The sequence below is a fragment of the Camelus bactrianus genome, chromosome 4 (assembly GCF_048773025.1).
Source record: "Camelus bactrianus isolate YW-2024 breed Bactrian camel chromosome 4, ASM4877302v1, whole genome shotgun sequence".
NCBI lineage: Eukaryota > Metazoa > Chordata > Mammalia > Artiodactyla > Camelidae > Camelus > Camelus bactrianus.
The window spans coordinates 40,825,168-40,846,777 of record NC_133542.1 but is presented as its reverse complement, the minus strand read 5'-3'; the positions used below and the strand labels follow the sequence as shown (position 1 = coordinate 40,846,777).

The 21,610-nt window shown below is 33.6% G+C and overlaps 1 protein-coding gene across 4 annotated transcripts in view; it reads right to left on the bottom strand.

Moving 5' to 3' along the window:
* Positions 1–21,610, bottom strand: part of VPS13A (vacuolar protein sorting 13 homolog A) — a 201,709-nt gene that overhangs the window by 96,759 nt on the left and 83,340 nt on the right. For all 4 annotated transcript variants that reach the window (XR_006724182.2, XM_010952785.3, XM_010952786.3 and 1 more), the window contains exons 27-35: positions 20,368–20,447; positions 19,302–19,361; positions 18,952–19,105; positions 18,160–18,276; positions 17,975–18,078; positions 11,102–11,269; positions 9,950–10,254; positions 3,045–3,192; positions 34–184 (exon numbers count right to left, since the gene is read on the bottom strand). Coding sequence is in view for 3 of the 4 variants with exons in the window: in XM_010952785.3 (XP_010951087.1) it covers positions 34–184; positions 3,045–3,192; positions 9,950–10,254; positions 11,102–11,269; positions 17,975–18,078; positions 18,160–18,276; positions 18,952–19,105; positions 19,302–19,361; positions 20,368–20,447 (1,287 nt within the window). In the remaining variant the exon portion in view is untranslated. The remainder of the gene's footprint in view (positions 1–33; positions 185–3,044; positions 3,193–9,949; positions 10,255–11,101; positions 11,270–17,974; positions 18,079–18,159; positions 18,277–18,951; positions 19,106–19,301; positions 19,362–20,367; positions 20,448–21,610) is intronic.

The following is a 21,610-nucleotide window of genomic DNA, read 5'->3' as shown; positions in this document are numbered from 1 at the left end:
GGGGTGGGGACTAATTTAAGGTTAAGAACATACCTCCTGTACGGTGTGAAGCATGAGTAATTCCACTAGTAACACTAGACTGATCTTTTATTCCTGCATTTGAGGCACTACCACCATCTTCATACCATATATTGCCATATAATGTTTTAAAAATAATTGTTATATCTTCTTGACTAAGAATGAACTGTTAAAAAAATAAGATTTACCCATTTTAACATAACTATTTCACGTAGTTAAAAATTCTCATACCAAAAAAATGACTTTCATGTCAAACCTTTACAAAACCAAACTTTAACATATCAGACAATTCTACTAAATGAACATTGTATTTTCTAAATGATCATGTGTATTTAGTAGCTTTTAAAATACAGAACTAAATTAAATACCAATACCAATGAAGCTATGAATGAACTTTTTTGTCATGAATGTAGCAATTAACTTACTAATTTTAACCTTTAAAATGAACTTCTATCTTTTAATTATTATTGTAGCTGTTTTGTACTTTTTGGTTAGTAAGTACCTCGATTTACAAATATAGAATAATAAAAAAAAATAAACTTATATAGTGGAAAATATTTTACAATATGTTTTACATGAATTATTTTAGCTGAACCTCATAAAAGTCCTAGGTGTAAAGAATATAACCCTGATTTTATAAGCTGAGGCTTAAATGATGACGTATCATGCTTAAGTCCACTTAAAGAACTCAACACATTAACTCAAAACTCTGTGAGTTGCAAATTTAGACTAAAATCTTTAGACCAGCATAAGACTCATCTTAAAAACTATGATTAATTTTATAGCAACCTGACCGGGTCGCAGTATGTAGATATTTGGTCAAATATTATTCTAGGTGTTATACAAATGATACGTATTTTTGATCATATATATAGCTTCAGAACATCTACAAATGCCCAGCTGCCTTCTGGGACAGACCCTCTAGAATGAAATTGAGTCTTTCCCTATCAACAAGATTCACCTGAGTATTAAGTAGCTGTTGCAGCCCACCTTAGGGGACCACAAGTTTGACCCCTACTGGACCTCAACTTCAGGGTCAAGGAGAGGTTAAAATCCAGTCTTCAATAAGTCAGTCTAATGCATCTACATCAAGTATTTACACACTCAAACACCGTACTGGTTCTATTTCTCTGGAGAACTCTAATAAAACAGCAATTAGGTAAAAAAACAAAAACAAAAACCTACAGTTTTAAATTGATATGTTTACTGAACTCAAGGGGATAACTTTAATTCCACAAAATTTACCAGTTTTATTTGCATCAGGCTTCCTTTGATTGCATTCTGAAGGTGATAAACTAATCTAGTGTTTTAAGATTAACTCCTTATTCATGCTACTTATGTTTTTTGTTTTTTAAATTTTCATTTATTCATGATACTTATTTTGTGATTATTACGTAGCAAGTATTTCAAAAACAGTATATTCACATAAATTAGGATGAAATTAAATATTACAACTTCTAAACTATGTCTTTCAATTAGTACATGTATACTGAATACCCCCCAAATACTGACGTTAATCATCACTCTTCACCCTTGCCAACAGCTCAGCGTAGGAAGCTGGACCAAAGGAATGCTGGTCTGTGGCTTCTGTGTGTCAGAACAGACTGTGTGTGCTATCCCCAAATTTCTGACAAATCAGAAATCACAAACTGCAGCACTTAGGCTAGATGCATCAGAGTAACTGATTCCAACCTCTCTCTGATACAGAGGATGATGTCTAAGAGGGTTCGTATATGTGAAGCTGGGGATGGGCTACAACAGCTGCTAACTACTGAGGTAGATCGGTGTAGGGAAGACCCTATTTGATCTGCCCTGGAAGGCAGCTGGACATTTGAAGATGGTCTGCATCATCATCTGAACATTCTGCATGGATTCTCCCTGGAGAAGAGTGAAAGAAAATGGTGTCCCAGCTGTGCCACACAATTCTGCCTAATGACTGGGCCCAATGGGGAGAGGATTTGCTCAGTATGCTGTGTGGAACATGCTACTTATGTTTTGTAATTTTCTATCTGCCGTCTTACCAATATAAAGAGACATCAATTATTTAAGAAGGTATTCTCCATTTTTAAGTTAAGGAGTCCATATGATCTTATACACTAGAGTTTAAAGATTTTCAGTTGAGATCATCAGGTTTCATGTTCTAAATACATTTTTGAGCTAAAAATATGAAATCTTTAAAATGACAGCTTTCTCTTTTTGAATACAATTTTTATAGAGAGAAACAGAAAGGGAAACTGAGGAGCAGAGCAAGGAAGAGAATTTGTTAAGTAGATTTCTTAAAGAAATCTTCCAGAAATAATACAAATAGCTACCACTTCAGCAAAGCATATGATACAGTTTTGACTTCCATCCAGTCAAGAGGGAAAAATATGAACCTGTGGACAGTTACATTAGAGATCCGTGAAGCAAAATCAACCAGTAGGGAGGTAAAGTTAATGCCTCTGTTACTGACTCATCAGCCATTTTCATCTTCAACCTCTATTCTTCTAGGACCTTTCCTAAGTTATTTAATATACTCCCACAGCTTTAAATACCATCTGTAATATTATGACTTCCAAATTATTACTTCCAGCCTAGACCTCTCCACTAAGATCTATATTAATATATCTAACTACTGTAGCACCATGTCTAACATTTGGTTCCTTCATGGGATTTACCACAATTTATAACTATTTTAATTATGTACATGTGTACTTTTTTTTTTTTTTTTTTTACTGTCTGTCACACCTTTGGACCACCACCATCACCACCAACCCCTGCATTACACTGTTAAGTTCCATGAAGTCAGAGACAATGTCACAACTTCTTTGCCACAGTTCTCCAATATCTAGTACAGGGTCTAATACACAGTTGGCACTCAAATATTTGTTGACTGAATGAAGAACACTCAATGAATTCTAGGTTTTGTACCTACTATTTCATTTCTGACCAAGGTAATGTATAACCAAGACATGCAAAATGTCTTATGCCCTCAAGCAATATTTCTTAATCAACAAAACAGAAATCAATAAGCATCCAAAAGTTACCTCCATGGGCTTTAGATGAGCATTTACATTAAAACAAGGAACTTCTTGATACCACTCCCAGGATAAATTTCGCTCAACAATCACCTCAAGATTTAATGGCAGTAGAAGATCCAGTACATCCTGGTATGCATCATTAATAAATTGAGTCCTATAAGTAGAAATAAAATTGTTCTGAATAGTTTCATACATAATCAGATAGTAAAAAATTAATCATTTCATATACAAATAGTAGAAGTCAATAACTGGTGTGTGAAGAGAAAAATAAAATTGAATAAATTTTCCATGTCAAAACGAGATGTTCCATCCCACTAGAAACCTCAGTAATTTTCTGAGCTGAAGTGCTCCATATTGAAGAAAAATGAATTTTTAAAATAGGACTTTGCAATATGTTAAAAAGTGCCAAAATATACCAGTCGGACAACTAACTCTTAAAATAAGATTTCTCTCTATATAATCTATAAACATACATTATATAAGACTTCATTATAAAAACATTTAAATTCACTGATTTACATATATAGCAGATTACCACACATCCCCTTAATTTATGAGAAATATACACGATGGAATACTACTTAGCCATAAAAAAGAATAAAATGCAAATTGCAGCAACATGGACAGATCTAGAGGTTTTCATATTAAGTGAAGTAAATCAGAGAAAGACAAATATATGATGTCACTTACATGTGGAATATAAAAAATTAAAGAGAGAGAGGGGGGAAAGATACATATTTTCTTTATAAACCAGAAATATACTCATGGACACAGAAAACATACTGTGGTTACTGGGGGGGAATGGGAAATAGGGACAGATGAAGAGTTTGGGATTAACAGATATACATTACTATACACAAAATAGATAAAGAACAAGGACCTACTATATAGCACAGGGAACTATATTCAATTTCTTGTAATGAGTTGTAATGGAAAAGAATCTAAAACTATGTATATATGTATATGTATAACTGAATCACTTTGTTGTACACCTGAAACTAACATTGCAAACTGACTACATCTCAATAATAAGAATTTTTAAAAATCACAAAATTAAAAATAAAAAGGGTATCACAAAAAAACAAATGAGTTACAAGGATAGATTATACAACCCAGGAAATATAGCCAATATTTTATAGTAACTATAAATGGAGTATAATCTTTAAAAATTGTCAATGATTATACTGTACATCTATGTCTTATACAATATTGTATGTCAACTGTACATCAATAAAAATTCAAGTCCGCATATAAAACAAACACAAGAGGTTTTTAAAAATGTACAATATAATTCATACTTTACTTAACTTAAACATATGTGCAGATATAATGAAGTAGAAAAACATACCAAATTATTAATAGTAGTTATCTCTGGGTGGTCATATTGTCAGCAATCTTTTATGTTCATCCCTAATACCATTTTATGTATTTCTTCAATTAAAAATTAATTCTTTTTTGGACATAAAAATAATACATATTACTATTTAGTGCTCTATAAAAATTTAGTGAACTCTTTTAAAAATAATCTATTTGTAATACAGACTCACATCTAATTCATATCTACATCATTTCTTAAAGTCAAACAAGATGTAATTAAATATAGATGTATAAATATTCTATTGTTAGTAAATTCAAAATTTTATATAGTATAAACTCCAAGTCAATGAGCCATCTAAAGCTTAACATTATTACTATGTACCTACAGCCTATTATTAAAATAGAAGTCTCACCTCAGTATTTCCCTGTAATTTCTGAAATCTCTAGATTTGACTGAACAAATCATTCTATACTTTCCAATGTCTTCACTAAATTTATTATTCATTTCTTATCTTAACTGAAACCTAGCTTTCCATGAAGCTCTATTAAAGTCTGATTTCTCTCCAACACCTTACCTACCTCAGAGTTCAGAGACAGAAACCATTTTTCTTAATTTGAAATGATGCTCCTCCACTCTCACGTCTATTCCTTTAAGAGTAATACCATCCATGTTAACCACCTTCTATTTTTGCTATAATTTATCAATGACGAGTCAGTGCTCATTTCTGAAGACTCTGAGACTACTGAATCTCCAGTCTATAAATCACTCTCTACATTCGTTTACTCTATCAGTATCCTCTTATCTTCAACTTCTGTCCTCTCCATTATCCATCAACATGACTTACAATATTTAAAATCCTGTCCCACTATCTTCAGTCATACCACTTGTTAAAAATTGTCTTTCCTGAATCCAACTGGCTGTTGGATTTCAATACCGAATATCAAGTACTGCATGAAAAAAAAATCATACACTGTTAATTCATGGTTTACAACATCAACATGACCTTCAGTGCTGCCTCAACACATTCTCCTGGTTTCCTTCCTATCTTTCTGCTTGCTCCAACTTAACCTCTTTTGAGGATTTCTTTTCTGCCAGTTCCTTAAATGTTGACATTCCTCAGCACTCTGTTTCACCATGTCCCACTCTACAAATTCTCTGTGTGATCTTACTCACTTTGATGGCTCCTGTAACTAGCTAAATACTATTAAGGATGCCTAGATCTAGAAATCTGAATACTCTCCTAATATCCAGACACGTATGTTCAGATGTGTTCCAAATCTGGTTCTATATAACTTCATGTATAAGTCGTGTAATTATTTTCAAGTTACTTTGCCCACTGGAGAACTTGTTAGTATCACCACTCTACTATTTTTTTTTTGCATTACTCTGTCATAGTTCACTGAACTGTATTATTACCAAATACTGAGGGGTTTTTTTTTTAATACAAACCTGCAACCTGGAGTCAATTTTAACTACTCTCTTTTAACCATGACACACATTTAATAATGCTACCTTTAACTCTACTTTTCAAATTTCTCATAGCTGCTTAGTTCTCTACTATCTCACTTCCTTATCCTACACTGAGTCACATGTAATTCTTATGTGAATAAACCATTCTTCCAATTTCCAACTTTGTCTCCTTTTGACCTACTTTCTACAACCTTCCCAAATCTAAATGTGACCCTGTTTTTATGCATCAGCTCATTAAATTCATTAAATAGTACCTACCTCAACAATCCAATGAGGTAGGTACTATTTATTCATCCCTTGTAAAGACTGCTTACTATTGTACTACATATTCCTAACACTACACCTGGGGTATATTACATGCTAATAAATACTCAAATATTCAATGAAAATTTTCCCTTCCATCTAAGATGAAATAGTATGAATCAGATTTACCCTCCTACCTGAAACAACTGCTCCCTACCCTCCAAACACACATACGCAAAATATATAAAAAAAGAGTTCAAGACACAGGACATCAGGAAATAACCAGTGATTACTGAGACACATGAAAAAAACAAGATGAGCCCTTTGATTGCCCCAACTTCAACAGGTCATGGAAAAGAGGGACGGGGGAGGATAAGCCAAGAAATAACCAGTAAAGTCCATGAGTTGAGAAGACAGAGCTGAGAGTCCAGGGAAACTAAGGCAGGTAGAGTTCACATGATCAAATGCCAGAGAGAAGAGAGCTACAAAGAACACCAAAATGTTAGCACTAAATATCTATATTAGAAATGTTCAAATCAATAATCTGATCCACCACCTAAAGAAACTTAGCAAAATTAAGCCCAAAGTAAGCAGAAGGAATGATATTACAGCAGAAATCAGTGAAAGAGAAAACAAGAGGAAAAAACCAAAAGCTGATTCTTAAACACATTAAATAAATAAATAAGCTGGTTGTTTAGTAAATAATAAAACTGGAGTATCAAGGATGAATACCAGGGAATGGCAAGATAGAGGAGAGGGAAGACTCCAAGATCACCTTCTCCCAAGGACACGCCAACATTACAAATATTTACAGAACAACTACCGATGAGAATGACCTTAAGACTAGTAGAAAGCTCTTCTGCAACTAAAGATATAAAGAAAGAAGCACAAGAACACAGGAGGGAGGAGTGCAGACATGGTATAGTACAGAACCACACTCCCAGGTAGGCCACAAATGAAAGGCTAACTACAACTGCAGAGGTTCTTCCCAAGGAGTGAGGGATCCAACCCCTAACATTGGGCTGCCCAGACTAGAGTTCCCAGAACAGCTTTGAGGGTCAGTGGAGCATATTTTTGGGAGAGTCAGAGGGCTGTAGGAAACAGAATTCATTCTTAAAGGGTGCACACAAAATCTCTCATGCTCTGAGACCAAGGGAAAAAAGTAGTAATTTTAAAGGAACCTGGGTCAGACCCACCTGCTAATATTAGAGGGCCTCCCAAAGAAGAAGGAGGCTACTGGGACTCACCCTGGGGACAAAGACCCTGGCAGCAGCCACTTTTGGGTGCTCATTCAACCACAAGGACAATGCTGCAGGCAAGTACATTCTGGAATTCTCCCTCTAGCTCATTAACACTGGGACCCTGCCCAGCCCACCAGCCAGTAGGCACCAGTCCTGGAACATCCCATACCAAGCAGCTAGCCAAGTGTTGACACAACCCTACCCACCAGCAGGCCAACTCCCTTATGATCCAGCCCTGCCCACCTGTGTGCTGACATCAGCTCCAGAACCACAAGGCTCCTCAACAAAAGATCACAAGACCCAGCTCTGACCACCAGGAGGCTGGCACCTGCTCAAGGACATGACCTCACCCACCAGTGGGTGGGCACCAGCCATGGGACTGGTAGGCCCTGACCCTGCCCACCAGTGGCCCAACACCAGCTATGGGACACACTGAACAACGCAGCCAGCTTTGTCTGGTACTGGCGCCACCCAGCAATTCCACTCCTGAATATTTATCCAAACAAAATGAAAACACTAATTTGAAAAGATATATGCACCCCTAAGTTCACTGCAGCATTATTTATAATTGCCAAGATACAGAAACAATCTAAGTTTTCATCAACAGATGAATGGATAAAGAAGATGGAATACACACACACACAATGGAATATCACACAGCCTTAAAAAATAATTAAATCTTGCCATTTCTGACAACGTGGATGGACCTAGAGGGTATTATGTAAAGCGAAGTAGTAAGTCAGACAAATAGATAGAAAGAAAACTACTATATGATCTCACTTGTATATTGAATTTAAAAACCAAAACAAAGGAATAAACATAACAAAAAATAAGAGAGATACAGAGAACAAACAGGTGCTTGCCAGAAGGGAGAGGGGTGGGGAGAAGAGAAAAATAAATGAGGGAGATTAAGAGATACAAACTTTCAGTGTCAAATGAGTCATGGGTATGAATGTACAGTGTGGGGAATATGGTCAATAACTATCTAATATGGTTGTATGGTGACGATGGGACTAGATCTATCACAGTGATCATTTTGAAATGTATAAAAATACTGAATCACTACACTGTGTGACAAAAACTAGCATAGTTCTGTAAGTCAATTACACTTCAAAACAAATCAACAGAGAAAGAAGTAAGATTTGTAGTTACAAGAGGGTAGGAGGCAGGAAGTAGGAGGGAGTCAAAAGGTACAAACTATCAGTTATAAGATACGTAAGTACTAAGGATAAAATATACAACAAGATAAATATAATTAACAATAGAAATTGTTATCAGTAAATCCTGAGTTCTCATCACAAGAAAAAATAGCTATTCTATTCTTTTAATTTTGTATACATATGAGATGATGGATGTTTAATGAACTTATATGGTAATCATTTCATTATGTATGTAAGATGTAAGTCAAATCATTATGCTGTACACGTAGTGCTATTATGTCAATTATATCTCAGTAAAACCAGAAGGAAATAAAAGAATGGATATCCAGGTGTACCATAGGGGAAAAAAAAAGATCGATGAAACTGACAAACCTCTAGCCAGACTGATTAGCAAAAAGGTATAAATTATAAATATCAAGAATGAGGGAGGTAACATCAATACAGATATTAACGAGGAAGAAGGGACTATTATGAACTTTATGTCATAAAACTCTACAACTTAGGTGAAATAGGCATTTCTTGAAAAAATTAACAATGATCACTCAAAAAATAAATAATTTGAATAACCTTAAGTTTATTAAAGAAATGGAAATTGAAGTTAAAAACCTCCTACAAGGAAATACTAGCCCCAGATGGCCTCACTGGTCAATTCTACCAAATATTTAAGGAAGAATTAACACAACTGTACTCTTACTATCACAAATGTATGCATGTTAAATTTATCAAACTACATACTTTAAAATTATGCAATTTATCACATGCCAATTATATCTCATAAAGCTGCTTTAAAAATATTCAACTGATGGAAAGAACAATGGGAGGGAGACAGACCTGCCAGAGGCCAAAGAAAAGCAACAAAAATAAAAGGGAAAAAAAAACCCAACACAATGAGATCAAAGAAAAATTACAGGAGGAAAGAAAAGAGCAAGTGAGAGGTTTAGAGATGAATCCAAGTTAAAAAAGGAATAAGGCATTTAAATATAGAATAGATGATTAAAAATAACATAATAAAAGTTCTGGAACTATCTAGATATTCACTTATGTCTAGTGAATATATAAGATTAGACACTACTATGTGTGTGTTTAATTAGTATGTCATATCCACAGCACAAAACTGATAGAATACTTCAGGTAATACTGTATTCACAGAGCAAATAAATATATTAGAAAATCTTGCATTTCTTCCATAACCTTATAATTTATAAAGAACTACAAATAAATACAAATATACTGCCTCAGGTAATAAATTTTAGTGTTCCTAATTACCTAATGACTAATTTTCCAAAACTTTCTAGGTTTTTAAAAACTAGAAGCCTATAATTAATCTTGCCAACAAATACTTGGGAAAGAGAATCACAAAATTAAGCACAGTTATAATAAAATTCCACTTTAAACAGAAAACTCAGGATACCAAGGCCTTTAATGTAAAAAGACAGAAAAAGATTGCCTTCTACATAAACATACCCATGAAAAGCTTACCTGTATAGTCGCATTTCACTCAGCTTTACTGTTATCAAATCAATAATGGGCGGGGGGTTGGTCTGGCTGTCTGTTATCACATGGAATGTATTTGTCATCGTAATTAGCCCAAAATCAGCAACAAAAACATTTTCAGAAACTGGAGACTGTGGGATAACCACAACTGGGGCTTTGATGTTAACATCCAATGCCATTCTAGAGCTCCTTTGTGCCAGTTCTTTTACACCAGTAGCAGCCCTTCCTGCTGCCTGAACAGTTGCCTCAGCCAAGGCTTGTTTACCTGCTTGAAAATTATCTATAAAAGCCTATAAAGAAAATCAGAATTATAGTCTTAAGGCTACCATTAATGAATAAGATTATTAAATGTATATTGGTATTTATGATATATCTCAGAGAAAAAATTTTTTCTCTTGGTACAACCAAGCATTATTCAAAGTCTGACTGCCTATGTTAAACCTTAATTTTCTGTAATAAACTTTGAGAAACACAAAGATCAGACACACAGTAAAACAATACAAACCTAGTCCAAAGCAACAAATGGATATTGCAGTGCTTCATTGCTATCCATTTCCTTTATTGTCTCTTTCCCTAATGGCTAAACAGTCATATAGTATTTCCCTAAACAACCTCAATAGACAGAGAGCTTATTTATGTTTGTAGGACAGAACAATAATAAAATGATGTCTGTCAATAATAAAAAGATGTCTATCAATTAGACTAAATCTAAATCCCTCAAAAGCCCTAGATATTCACAGAATCAGAATGCAACAGAAAATACGTTTTTCTTAATGATTACCTAAAACCAAACCAAACTTCAATTGTGCATTTAGCAGTTTTAGTTAGAGCTGGAAGTCGGGTAGAACACTTAAACCAATCATATATAAAATCAAGAATTCAATATACATAAAATGATACATAATACCCATATATTTAATGTTTATAAAATATACATTTCAGTTAACTAGAACATTCCCATGTGAAAATAATGTTATATAAATAATATACTGTACATTTCAGTCACGATAAAAGGTAGCCAGAACACCTTGAAAAACTCAGGAAAAAAATCAAGCAAGGAATTATTCTTCTTCATCTTTGCTTGATGCACAGCAATTTCCAACTAGAAAAGAATAAATGAAAAATTAACATACTTACCAGTATAGAACATAGAAATTTTGTGACGAAAACTACTTCAATGCAACCAACGGTTAAATTAACTTGAACGTCAACCGCATTCATATCTGTGTATGCAGAACCAGCAGTCGCACCCATGTAAGAAATCATTTTGAAGCTGAAAACTTCTTTTCCAGTTATATAAACAGCCTTAATGAGAGAAAATTCAATTGTCAAATCCATTTTTGAAATAATGTCTTTACTTCAAAAATAAAGCAAAAACAAAACATACCCACATACTTGGAAAATCTTCTAAGTATTCAAGCCAGGTACAAACAAGACAATTCTAACTCCTTTATTAGAATCTACACTGCAAAGGTTTTCAAACTGGTGGTGGCAGCTCCCTTTCTGGGCCATACTATCAATTTAGTAGGTCTGGCACAACATATTTTTTCGATCGGAAAAACAGGAAAAAATGATCAGAATAGACATTTTCATTTAGTATGTACACTTGTGCACTGAGAACTGCCATATAAATGTATTTTTCGGTCAATGTCAAAAGTCTGAAAAACCCTGTACCTCTAAAACTTAATATAATCTGCTTGGTGTGATGTACGTATAGATTTTCCAGATCCTTCAAAGGAGTCTCTTCCTATCACTATACTTCTGTTCCTGATTAGTTTGTGAAGAGTCATCTCAACTGTCGAACAAGAATTACCTACAGCAGTTTAATGTCCCAAATTCTGCAACCCCAGTTAAAAATGTTGGAGCTATCAGTAGGTGTGAAACATTGAAAATATTCTGAAAGATGAACAGAGCACTCACTCATTTAGTTTACAGCTTTCTTGACCCTCCTAAATGCTAGAAGCAATGTAGAGGGCTCAAGAGCCATCAATAAGCAAATGAATTCCAACCACAGAAAAAAGAAAATCTCAGGAATCAAAAATAGTTGTCTAAAGGCTGAGGTGTAAGATCAAACTAAAAAGAAGTCTATAAGAGTTCTGCTTCTGCCTAGGATGTAGAATGTTGGAGAGGGCCATTCCAAACCTTAAGAAAAAACAAAAAACAGATTAACTACAAAATCGTAACTTTTCTTAAAATCAATAGAAATCTGAGGTCACAAGCCAACCAAGCAGCCTAAAATCAGAAGAAAAAAAGGTTACCTTCAAAAGAGACAGAACTTTGAGCACCAGCTCACCTGTGGTAAGGGAGAGGTGGAATGAGATGTCAGTCACATATACGATATGTAAGAAGAACTCTGATAAAATGGTAAAGATTGACTATGAACTAACATATAGAATCCCTGGGAGCCACAGATACAAGAGGAGCTCATACTCAGCTGCAAGCACGTCACTATGAGCTCTCTGCTGGAAACTCATGAGAGACTGAGGTAGAGAAGGAATATCAGAGGAAGCCTTCCTTCTTCCCCAAGGAGAGAAGCCTTCACTGCAGCAAAGGCCCAATGTACCACCAGGATTATTCTCTTAGGGCAAAAGCCTTAAGAAACTAGGGAAATGGCAGTAACCCTGCTGCCCTCAGGGCACAGGTAAAGATACTACACCCAAGCGGCAAAGTTAAAACTTCCTCTAACACCTGAGGGAAGAAACCCAGACCGTACAGGGCATCTTCTACTGGAGCAGGAAAGGATATTCTCTCCCACACAGGAGCTACCAACAAACTGAGTCAAACGCCTTGGGAGAGATGAACAGAATCACCAAGAACGCCCCATTTTTGAGACCTGGAGAAACAGGCCTGGATAGACTAAACCTGAACTAGGACAACTGACGAGCCTACCTAAAACATCTTCCTACTCCACCCCTACTTCCCTAAATACTCACTATCAAGGTAGCAAGCACTGAGAAAAAGCAGCAACAGACTCTTAACATCAAGGGAAGAGCTAACAGTATGGAAAGAGAACTTTCTGAGGTACAAGATTAGAGGGAAAGTCAAAATCATGGCATGCAGCAGTACTCCCCAACAACAAAGCCCCCACCCAAAGCACAGGACATAGCCAAAGCAATGCGAAGCAGTGGGTTACTGAAGGGACTCACATTAAACAAGAAAATGCAAACCTAGCTTAGCTCTCCATTAAACTGATTCAACCCCCTATACTAATGGACTAGCAGAAAAATGAGGCATATCCACTTCCAGACATAAATACTGTTGACCTCAGTCTCTACTAACTTATATTATGTGTCTGACATTCAATCAGTAGTTAGGAAACATCCCAAAAAGCAGGAAAAAAATAAACAACAAAGGACAATCATCAGAACTAGACTTGCCTATAACACAGATATTGAAACTTTCAGCCAGTGAATTTTAAATTATTATGATTAATATGGTAAATGCTTCTAGTGGAAAATATGAATGAACAGATGAAGAATATGAGTAGACAAATGGAAAATAGAAAAAAAGAGTCAAAGGGAAATATTAAAAATTGAAATAACACAGTAACAGATGAATACCTTTAATGGGTTCATCAGTATATTTAACAGAGCCAAGGACAAAATCATTGAGCTTAAAAGTAGGCCAAGAGAATTTATCCAAACTGAAACATGAGAAAAGAATGGGGGAAAAGTTGAACAGAAGATCCAAAGGTTGTGCGACAATCTCTGACAGGAATCTAATAAGAATTTTTGAAACCCAAGAGGAAGAAGAACAGGGAAGAGATGGAGACAGAAGAGGACGAAGCAGAGGATAGAGAGGGAGGGAGATGAAAGCAGAACTATTTGAAAAGATATAAAAAATACTGAAAGATCCAAAAAGCTCAGAGAACTTCAAACAGGACAATATGAAAACACACTTACATACACTCAGACACACCAAATTCTGAAGGAAGTCTGATAAAGATAGGAAATTACATACAATGGAGCAAAGATACATAGCTGACTTCTAATCAGAACCATGTATAACAAAGAATAGTGGAGTCACATTTTTAACAGTTTGAAAGAGGGAAAAAGCTATGTGAACCCAGAACTCTACACTTAGCAAAAACATCACTCAGAAAATGAAAGTGAAATAAAAGCTTTACCCCACTGAGTTCCTATCCCTCCACCCTACAAAAGATGAAAGAATTTAAAACCAGTAAACATGCATTATAAGAAATGATAAAGTTCCTCAGGTAGAAATGAAAATACCAGAATTCTGAAGGTACATGAAGAAATGAGTTCCAGAAATGGTTAGAATGAAAATAAATGTATCTTTTGTGAAAAATTAATTGCTCTCAAGAAAACTGACTAAACCCGAATCAGTCGGTATGTATTGTGGATTTTCAGCATGCACAAAAGCAAAACGTTATACAATAATATTCTGAAATACAAAAAACAGAACTTGACAGTATACTGTTGTTAGATACACTACACTACATAAACCAGTAAAATATTACTGGAAAGTAGACTGTGATTAAAAGTATGTATTGTAAACCCAAAGGAAATCATAAAATGAATGATCTACACCCAAAATGAGGTTTAAAAAAAGCAAGGGGCAATACAAAAGACAGAATGAACAAAACAACTAGAAAATAGACATCCATTAGAGAGACAGCAGATTTTAATCCAACCATATCAAGAACTGGATTTTTTTTAAATCGCCTAAACACAAAATTAAAGTCACAGACTGTCAGACTGGATAAAAAAGCAAAACTGAAGTATATGTTGCCTATAAGAACCCACTTTAAATATAGTCACAGATTAAAAGTTAAAGGATAGAAAAAGATACACCATGCAAACACTAAAGCAAAGAAATCTGGAGTGGCTGTATTACTATCAAAGTAGACTTCAGAATAAGGACAATTACCAAGGATGAGGAGGGATACTGCATGATGACAAAAAGGTCAATTTACCAAGAAGGCATACAAATCCTCTATGTGTATGCACCTAACATGGTATCCCCAAAACATATGAAGCAAAAATTGAGAGAACCAAAATGAGAAATAGACAAAATCACAGTTGAAACTTCAACAATCCTTTCTCAATAATCAACAGAACCAGTAAATAGAAAATCAGTAGCCTGAACAATTCTATTAACCAACTTACTTGCTCTAATTGCCATTTATGGAACATTCAACCCAGTAACAGCAGAATATACACATTAATTTCAAGTATACTTGAACGTCCATCGGTGTTGATTATGCATGTTCTAGACCATAAACATCAATAAGTTTAAAATAACCAAAAAAGTTTCTTCTCTGACCAAAATAAATTTAAATTGGATATCAGTAACAGAAAGATCTGAAGAGTCTCAAAATATTTGGAAATTAAACAACACACTTTTAAATAAACCATGAGTAAAAGATAAAGACACGTGAGAAATGAGAAAATATTTTTAATTGAATGAAAATAAAAATACAACATATAAAAATATGTGGGTTGCAGCTAAAGCAGTGCTTAAAGGAAAATTTATAGCAGTAAATGCTTATATTAGAAAACAAGGATGATCTCAAATCAATAATCTAAGCTTCCACCTTAATAAACTAGGAAAAGAGCAAATTAAATCCAAAGAAAGCAGAAGGAAGAAAATTAACAAGAGCAGAAATAAATGAAATTGCAAACAACACTGAACTGAACCAAAAGCTGGATCTTTGAAAAGATTAATAAAACTGATAAATCTCTAGCTAGACTGATGGAAAAAAATGAGAAAAGATAAAAATTAAAATCTCATATGCTAAGAAAGAACCTACTACTACATACTATAGTTTCCCATTTATATGATATTCTGTACCAGCCAAAACTACACTGATAACTACAAAGGACAGAAGTAAATTTGTGGAGGTGATAGATCTAATCCATATCCTTAAGGTATTGGAATTTATCTACTTTGTCAAGCAACTGTGTTTGTCAAAATTCACAGAACTATACACTAAAAAGGATAAATCTTACTATGCATAAATTGTAAGTATATATTGTAAAGCCTACTTATAAGAAGGGAAAAAAAGGGGGGGAAATTAAAATTCTATCAACATAAGGGTTACTGAGACCCCTACGACCTCCTAAACATGCTGAGAACCTTTCTGCCACAAGGCCGCGATAGTTGTTATTTCCTCTATAAACTGATTCAGATTTCTGTCAAATGTTCCTTCCAGAGAGGCATCTCCTGATAAAATACCATTCAGATCAATATCATATTATCCTACTCTGTTGGTTTTCAAAGTACTTATCGCTCTAATATTGTTTTCTATTACTGAATATATATTGGTTATTTACTCCTTGAGGAGAAGGATTTTGCATCTTTTGTTGACTGTAATATCCCAATACCATTAAATTAATTAATAAAAACAGAGTATCTTTCGTAAGTCACATGAGTGACCTGTGACTATCTGCCTTGAGCCCAATAGAAGAGAAGGAATTTTCATAAGACACAGTTTAGGGCACATAGGCTATGGCCTAGGAGACACCAGATGTAGATAAGGGGTAACAAATGTCTCAATTAGAACAATATTTTGTGACAGAAGCAAATTATATAAAATTTCATTTTTCATTTGTTATGTATAAAATAAAATTTTATTGGCACACAGACAAATCACTCATTTACAAATTATCTATGGTCACCTTCACCAGAGCTGAATAGTTGCAACAAAAAATGCATGGCCCACAAAGCCTAAAAAGCCTAAAATATTTACAATCTGGGTATTAACAGAAAACATTTGCTGACACCTAAGTTAAACTAATAGGCATTTCATAGAAGAGTAAGCATAGTCTATAAATATATGAAAAATGTGCAATTTTATTAGTGGTAAGAAATACCATATTATATACTCCAGATCTTCAAAAAATTTAATGTCTGACAATTTCAAGCACTGGCATTTAAATGAAATACCAACTCTCTCCCACTGCTCTTGAGAGTACGTGTGCAGTCACTAGAAATAGGTTTTCTGGAAATATTTGCATGAGATATGTCCAAGAGTATATCAGGAGGCATGTACAAGGCTAGTTACAGTAGCAATGCTCATAAAAATAAAAAAGTAGAAACAATCCAAATATTAACAGAACAATGAATAAATAACCAGTGGTACTTTCGTATAATGGAATACTACACAGTAATAAAAATGAATAAATGATGCTTACACACATCATCAAGGATATATCTCAAAAATATAATAAATGACAAGATGTAAGACAAAAAATATATAAAATATGATACCCTTTAAAAGGAGGAGTGCAAGATGAACAATCTATTATTTAAGGATTCATATATATTTGGTATCACTTATAAAAAATACAAAAATCAGGACATAGTTAACTATGCAAGGAGAGAGTCAAGTTAGGACATATTGGTGACTCCTGAGGTATGTTCTATTACTTGGCTTGAGAGTTGGGTATAAAAGTATTTGTTTTCCTGTTGTTCTTTAAATTACATTATTTGCTTTTGTGTATATGCTATATTTCAAAATAAAACGTTTCCAAATACCACAAAACTGCACCCAGTAACAAAAGGCCTATCCTTCAACCACTAGCCACCTAGTTCAAAGGACTCTTTTAACATTATAGTGCTATATTACTAAGTAGCCATGAAAATAAACTTAAAAAAAAAAATCTATCTGACTTCATACCCTCTGCTGTTGAAATGTGAAATGCATTACAAGGTTCACAGTATTTCAAAAGAGCAAAAAGTAAAAAAAGCATTCGCTACTCCTTCACCCTGCCCTACAGTTCCCTATAACTAGGTTCTAGCGGTATTACTTGTACTACTTTCATTTACGAGACATTTAATCCTCATTTTACAAATAAACAGATTTCAAGATTAGGCCACACAATTACTGAGGAGCAGGGCTAAAGTAAGAATCCAATTACACCTAACTCCAAAGCCTATGGACATAGTAAGACACACTGTTAATATCCTATGGCTAATTTATATCTATGACCAATCTTAAAGGACAATTATATTTAATAATGCTGATTAACAGAAACAAAGTCATACCTTTTTGTATACAGCATTTATATCAGAATCCAAAACAATTATATTCCTTAGCTTTGCATTTATTTCAGTCACTGAAGGCCTCATAATCATCTCAGAATCAAGCCCTAAGGGAATAAAACAAATGATTAAATTCCTTTTTCTTCATTTAATAGTTCTGGAATTTACTTTTTCTCAAATCTAATTACCTTCAATCTTAATTTCTGAAATGTTATGTTTCTGATCTTGAATAAATATCCGTAAACACGATAACTCTGCTAAAATCTGCAAAGTAATAATATCTTCATTCTTGGATAGTTTTAAAGCTGCAAAAAGAAAATCATACTGTAAAACATAAGAAAAAACTTTTAGTAGTTACCTTAATACATTTATAACAAACTGAAGTATCACAACGAATAATGATACTACTGGAGGAAAACCTGATTTGCAATTTAACTGAAAGCAAGCAATATATATTACCTACTAAATTAGGAATTTTAAAAACAATCAAATCCAATGAAAACAAAGAGACAAAACAAAAACAGTTCCTAGATGAAATAATATTTGAAACTAAGAAACTGCAGTTGTAAAATCATAAATCTTCTGTTATTCAATGATTTTAAGGTGATACTTGTTGATATCAAACTTGCAACTTCTGACTGCTTTAAAAAAAGCACTCAGATTAAAAAATTTCCACATTATTCAAATTTTGTTCTATTTTCCTAATCTAAAATAATACTAAATGTATGAATTTTAATCTAAATACTTCTACTGTATAATCTTCAACTAAAAAGAATAAGATAAAAGCCACTTTTTCTTCAGCAGTAATCACTTGACTATTATTTTCTAAAATTAACCTGGAATATAATGAGTCTTTCTAGATATTAATCTAGATAACAGAATTCTCAAGCCTATATTATAGGTTAATAATAAAGTGAGAGCCAAAATTTACTGATCTACTACTCAGTAAAAATTTGAAGTTGCATTTTAAAGAAACATACGTATTTTTTTAATAACCTCTCCTTTGTCTTCGGTCTCCGCAACGTGTATTGGGGCTGATTTTTCCTCCAATTGTGGAAGGGTATTATTAAAATAATTTATTGTATTCAGAAGTGCTTCAGTATGTAAATGAATATCCAAAGACGAAAAATTCACCTAAAGAACAAAGCTGATTTTAGTAACATAATAAATGTTTGCCTGCTCTGTGTTCTTTGTAGTATAAAAGCTATAATTTACAATATTCAGTTTTTATCCTCAAGGATCTTACAGTTCTAGTTATAAAATAATTTTTGTAATATATGTGCTTTGAAATACAGTATCTAATTAAAAAACAAATTTTATTCACTTATACCTTAATCAGCTGCACGACATTGTCATAGGTACTTTTCAAGTTGGGTAAATTCTTTTCAGCCTATACAAAGTGAAAAAAAAAAACAAATCTCTTAGATTATTATAAGAAGACATACATATATATAATTACATGACAGTCTTAATACATATTTATATAATTTTTCCAGCTATTTATTACTTAAACTGCTTCACCAGAACAAATGAAATCTGGTTAAATTTAGGACTCCCTGGCACACAGCAAGTATTCAATAAACGTTACATTCTATCTTGCTTATTATCAAGAGTGAAAATTTAGATATTACGACATGTGGAAGACAATCACTTAGTCACTGACAACTGTGTAAAGTCTTTCCTAAATCTTCCTGTATGTTAAAACAAAGTTTTGACAGAACTGTCCACCAGGGATCAAACACTCTGTGTTATCTTTAAATTTGGAACACTTTTATAATATAAAAGTGGTTTAATTCATTAACAACAAAACCCCTAAAATATCCACATCAATAATAATAAAAATGGTCTTAAAAGTGATACACTGCTCATTCAGCATTATTCTTAAGTTATGTAATTTTTAAAATAATGCAGCACTTACATAAAAATAAGTCAATGAAAACAAGGACTAACTCATGTGTAAACCACAGTACACATAAAAACTTAATAAATGATGAAATGGTTATCATTAATCATCAAGAAAGAAATGGAGTCACTGATAGCAGGATAATTAAGTAACTTCAGACAATAGTCGGAAATCAAGTAAAAGCCTCATCTTGTATCCTATACCACAATAAATTCAATCAAGGCTGAAAAGTTTGTTGATATCCTGATGGGGGGAAAAGCCGAACTGTAAGTCATTTCTACTTAATCATGGGCTGCTTATTGTTTTGCTATATGAAGTATTTACAAATCACAAGTATCTAATAGAGGATGACAAAACAAAAAAAATCTTAAAGTTTAGGAGTTAAAGAGATCACATTACAATGAAGATTAAACTGAATACTGCTACTCATAAAACCTGACTAACAATTCAGCAGTATGCTTACCATGGCAAGTGCATAAATGAGACTACTTACCTTCACATATTCCAGTGTTAACAGATCTTCCATTGTGTTATCCAGTGTTGTAATCAAATAAACCGGTTTCATATTTTCATCTAAAAATAATTTCTAAATTATTTTATAGGAAAACAAATGGAAAATAAATGCAGGCAATATTAATAATTATAAAATTGGAAAAGAAGGATTTCCTCTATCAGCTCTGAGCCTTGATTTCTATATTACCCAAGCCCCACCTCCTTTACTTTCAACTCTAAAAATGTTTTCTTCTCACAATTAGCTTCCCTTCTCTTATGCCACAATGCTGAAGATGCTAACCCTCCTAAACCTAGATAGGAAGTAAGGTAAGAAAAAGTAGCAATTAGTTAAAGAAAAAACAGAATGGTTATTAGGAACAATGAAAGGACATGAAGAGATTCTGGCTCTGAGCCACAGAAATAGCTAGAAAGAAAACTGTCAGAATCTCTGAAAACTTAACTGAAAAAACACATCAAGTATTTGATGAGAAACTACGCTTTTTGGTATATCAGTTTAGACTAAAACAAGGTCAATTGCCTTATTATCAGTCTTTACTAGTTGTGTTGTTGCTTCTGCTCAAAATCTAAGAAAATAATTGAGGAACCTGCTGTAGAAAAGTATTTTGTATAAAGTCTTTACTACTATCATCACCAAATTCCTTAAGGCTGCTAGAAATCAGTAATTAGACACTGGAAGAAAGGACTACAAACCGATCATACTCTCGAGAAAAAAAATGCAACATATTTCCACCAAATCCCTCAGATTCAAAAGCTTATTAGCACTTAAGCTAGTCTTCTACTGTAGATACTAATCACATTTCAATCGTTAAGAAGGTCCCCACTTTTTTCACACATTTGTTCGTTCACTGAGTAACTACTGATCATTTACTTTGTGTAAGAAACTGTACTATTCATTCACTTCTTCCTACTCCTTCTAAGAAAACAGAAGCAAATACATCACAGAAATGGGTGAACTGATAATTGTATATCCTGAATTATGTGTGCAAAGGTTTTCTAATCCTTTGCTCTTGGGAAAACAAAAATTTAGAAAAAACAGAAATATTAACAACTGCTGTAATACTTTTGGATTACTGGAGAACACTATCAAACTGGTTCACTTTTCTTTCAAATCACCAGAGTAAACTTTCTTGATATAAGGAGCGTGAGAAAGCAGAACTCTGTATCCTGTAGGTATGGTAATTTTTTCAGGAAGAGATAACACAATCCACCACATGCAAATTCTC